A 3,274-nucleotide genomic window follows, 5' to 3' on the forward strand; every position below is an offset into this window, starting at 1 on the left:
GCCTCCAGACAAGCTCACATGGGGATTTGGGGTCTCTTCTTAACCCCTCAGGGAGATTATTTTTTTTTTAAAAATCTTTAAGACTGCTCCGTGACATAAAGAAACTTAAATAAACCCTTCCCTGCAAGGCAGAGAGTAGCAAAACCCAAGCTGAACGGAGCCCGCTACTACAGGAAGCGTCCACAGACAGCAGAGACGCTCGTTTTTCTCGTCCCGTAGTCAAAGTTTAGGAGCTGTAACAGCAAAGCCACCTCCACCGAAGCGATGAGGCTCAGCCCCACGGCATCACCAGCCCGCTCCGATGGCACGACAGGGAAGAGAAGAGCCGACACCGGCATAAACCTCCAGCGCGGGAGGGAGGGACTCGCCTTTTCACCTCTGTGGCAGCATCGAGGCTCCTCTCGCCGACTCCTGGCTGTGGTTTCCCGTCACCCAAAGGCGGGTGGTTTTTACGGCACCGGACTGGGAATCACCAAATCGGCACACGCGTGATGCCGGGGTGAGGGTGCACAGCTGGTGGCTCGGCCGTCACTCCTTGGTCCTGATGTAGTTGAGGGACAGCAGGACCATGCTGTTTGCCAGGAGGGAAGCTTCGGAAGCTGAAAAAAATAAAGAGCGTGGCGTCAGAGCGGCACTGCCATGGCCCAACCACCCCAAACATCCTCATCCCCAGCTGCCGGTGCAGCACCAGAGGCCGCAGGGCTCCCCCTCACCCCCAGCCCCTTTCTCCCAGAGCTTTTTGCTCTGCTCTGGGTCCCACATTTCCCTCCCGTTCCCATTTTGCTTCCCCCGATGCCACTGCAAGGCTCAAATCTGCCACCACGAGGTCTCTGCGGGACAGGGACACCCCGGCACCGGCCATCCCCTGCCATTATTCCACATGGACACGTCCCCAGAGAGAGCCAGCGCACTCTGCCACATCCTCCTCTTGGGGACGAGGCCTCGGGAGATCAGTGGGGCAGCCCAGAGGGGGATAAAGCCGCCGTTTACCCCAAATTTCCCCAGCCACCGTTACCTTGCAGCTTGCAGGAGAGCCCCAGCCACTGCTCCAGCCACGCTCTGCACTCGGACATGCCGAGATGAGTGGAGTTCAGGCCACGGAGGTAACAAGCCTGCGGAGCAAGAGAGAAGAAAAAAAATAAAATATGGATACGTTTAGGTACGGGCACTCCAGGTCGCAGGAAACACCGGGGATCGGCCCGTGATACTTCCTCGGTGTGAAGAGGGGCTGAGCAACGGTGAACCGTGCCCCGGTGTCAAAAAAAATGGGCTCAGAGAAAGCCTTCCCGAAGGAGAGCGGCCACAATCTGCCTCACGGTGGGTCTGGAGGAACGTTCTGTGCCCCGACACAGCTCTGCTAACGATGAGGAGGGCCGGGATGACGCAAGCCCAGGGTAAAGCAACCGGTGCAGGGTTGGAGGAGGCGTCCTCACCGCTTTCAGCTCCTCCTCGGAGAGCTGGCCCAAGCCCAGGCGCAGCATGGCACGGTCCAGCTGCCGGATCTCCAAAACGTGGCTCCGCAGGCGATGCCTCAGGAAAAAGGCCGGCAAGTGAGGGGTCAGAAACAGGACCTGGCTCAGGGCTTTCTGAGGAAAAAAAAATAAAGGCGGTGGGGATGTCCAAAAATGAGTTTCCAACCCATTTAGACACAAGTTAAATCAGACAAAGCCTCTCCCGTTCCAGATATGCCCCGGATTTTGTTTCCCTTTAATTATCTGGCTAATTTTCCTGCCCACGCTGAAACTCTGGGCTGACCCCAGCACTTCTCGTTACGCCCAGCTCGGCTGCCTGGCCCACGGAGCGGAGCAGGGAGCGGGCGTCCACAGAAAGGAGCTCTGTCCTGGGCTGGACGTGGGCATCGGGGCGAGTTCAGGCGTGTGGGACAGCTCAGCTGTGGCCGGTGGTCCCACCGAGCCAGGAACCTACAGCAAGGATGGACAAACAGTCGCGTTCTGGGGCAGTTTTCATAGAATCACAGAAGGGTTTGGGTTGGAAGGGACCGTAAAGCCCACCCAGTTCCAACCCCCTGCCCTGGGCAGGGACACCCCCCACCAGACCAGGTTGCTCACAGCCCCATCCAACCTGGCCTTGAACACTTCCAAGGATGGGGCAGCCACAGCTTCTCCGGGCAACCTCTGCCACTGCCTCACCACCCTCACCGGGAAGAATTTCTTCCTGATATCTCATCCAGATCTTCTATCTTCCAGTTTAAAACCGTTACCCCTTGTCCTGTCACGCCAGGCCCTTCTCAAAAGTCCCTCCCCAGCTTTCTTGTCGGCCTGGAAGGCTGCTCTAAGGTCTGCCCGGAGCCTTCTCTTCTCCAGGCTCTCTCAGCCTGTCCTCACAGCAGAGGTGCTCCAGCCTCCCACCGTTTCCATGCCCTCTTCCGGACTCGCTCCCACTGGTCCCTGGTCTCAAAACAGAGCAGAGGGGCAGAATTCCCTCCCTCGACCTTCCAGCCACGCTGCTCCGGACGCAGCCCTGGCTACGGTTGGCATTCTGGGCTGCCAGCGCACATTGCTGGGTCTTGTCCAGCTTTTCATCCATAACTGGAGTGGTTTTAGGGCACAACACCCTGTTTGGGGCACAACCGAGTGGATTAGCACCTCGGCGCTCTTCGGTAAGAGCCAGCTCTGAGCTGGCAGCAGGAGAAAAGCCGCACTCACCACGTGAGACACATGGAGTTTGTTCAGACCCAGTGGAGATCCTGAAAACAAACTTCTCACAGCATAGAGCTCGGCCACGCGTGGCTGGCAACCTCGCTGCACCTGAAAGAGCCACGACACACGTTGCCAAGACCTCCCACGGGCGTTCATCACCACCAGGCAGGGCCGAGGCGGCGGCAATGGCACAGGTAGGACAGGCAATACCGGCTGCAGTGTTGACGTACCTCGGCACAGAGCTCCTGGAGGAGTTTTTGGAGCTGCGGCTCAGGCAGAGAACGTGCTGCCAGGGCTAAACTCTCCACCACATCCGGATACAAGTCTCTCCGGATGGCGTCGTAGGCGTCCAGGAACTCAACCTGTTGGTTGGGGGTCCAGAAATAGCGGACCAGGAGCTGGCGTGGGAAGAAATACCTTGCAGAGAAGAGGAGACAGGGATTCACAGAGGAAAACCTCACAAATGAGCTAGAGCAGTTGGATTTCGTGCTGCTGGAAAGAGGCACAAGCAATGTCCTGCACCGGGACAGCACAGCTTGCTCCTAGGAGCTACGGATGTTTGCTCCTCCAAAGGGGTGAGTTTGGGAATCACAGAATCATTGAGGTTGGAAAAG

The 3,274-nt window shown here is 57.8% G+C and overlaps 1 protein-coding gene across 1 annotated transcript; it reads right to left on the reverse strand.

The window, feature by feature from the left end:
* Positions 1-528: 528 nt before the first annotated feature.
* LOC104158223 (LETM1 domain-containing protein 1-like) lies at positions 529-3,077 on the reverse strand (the record flags this gene model as incomplete). The annotated part of the gene is made up of 5 exons (XM_009695813.1): positions 529-599; positions 1,016-1,112; positions 1,434-1,586; positions 2,667-2,768; positions 2,891-3,077. Coding segments are annotated over 5 exons (610 nt in total), but the record flags the coding sequence as incomplete, so codon positions are not given.
* Positions 3,078-3,274: the final 197 nt, after the last annotated feature.

The sequence above is a fragment of the Cariama cristata genome, unplaced genomic scaffold (genome assembly GCF_000690535.1).
Source record: "Cariama cristata isolate BGI_N322 unplaced genomic scaffold, ASM69053v1 scaffold3230, whole genome shotgun sequence".
Classification (NCBI taxonomy): Eukaryota; Metazoa; Chordata; class Aves; order Cariamiformes; family Cariamidae; genus Cariama; species Cariama cristata.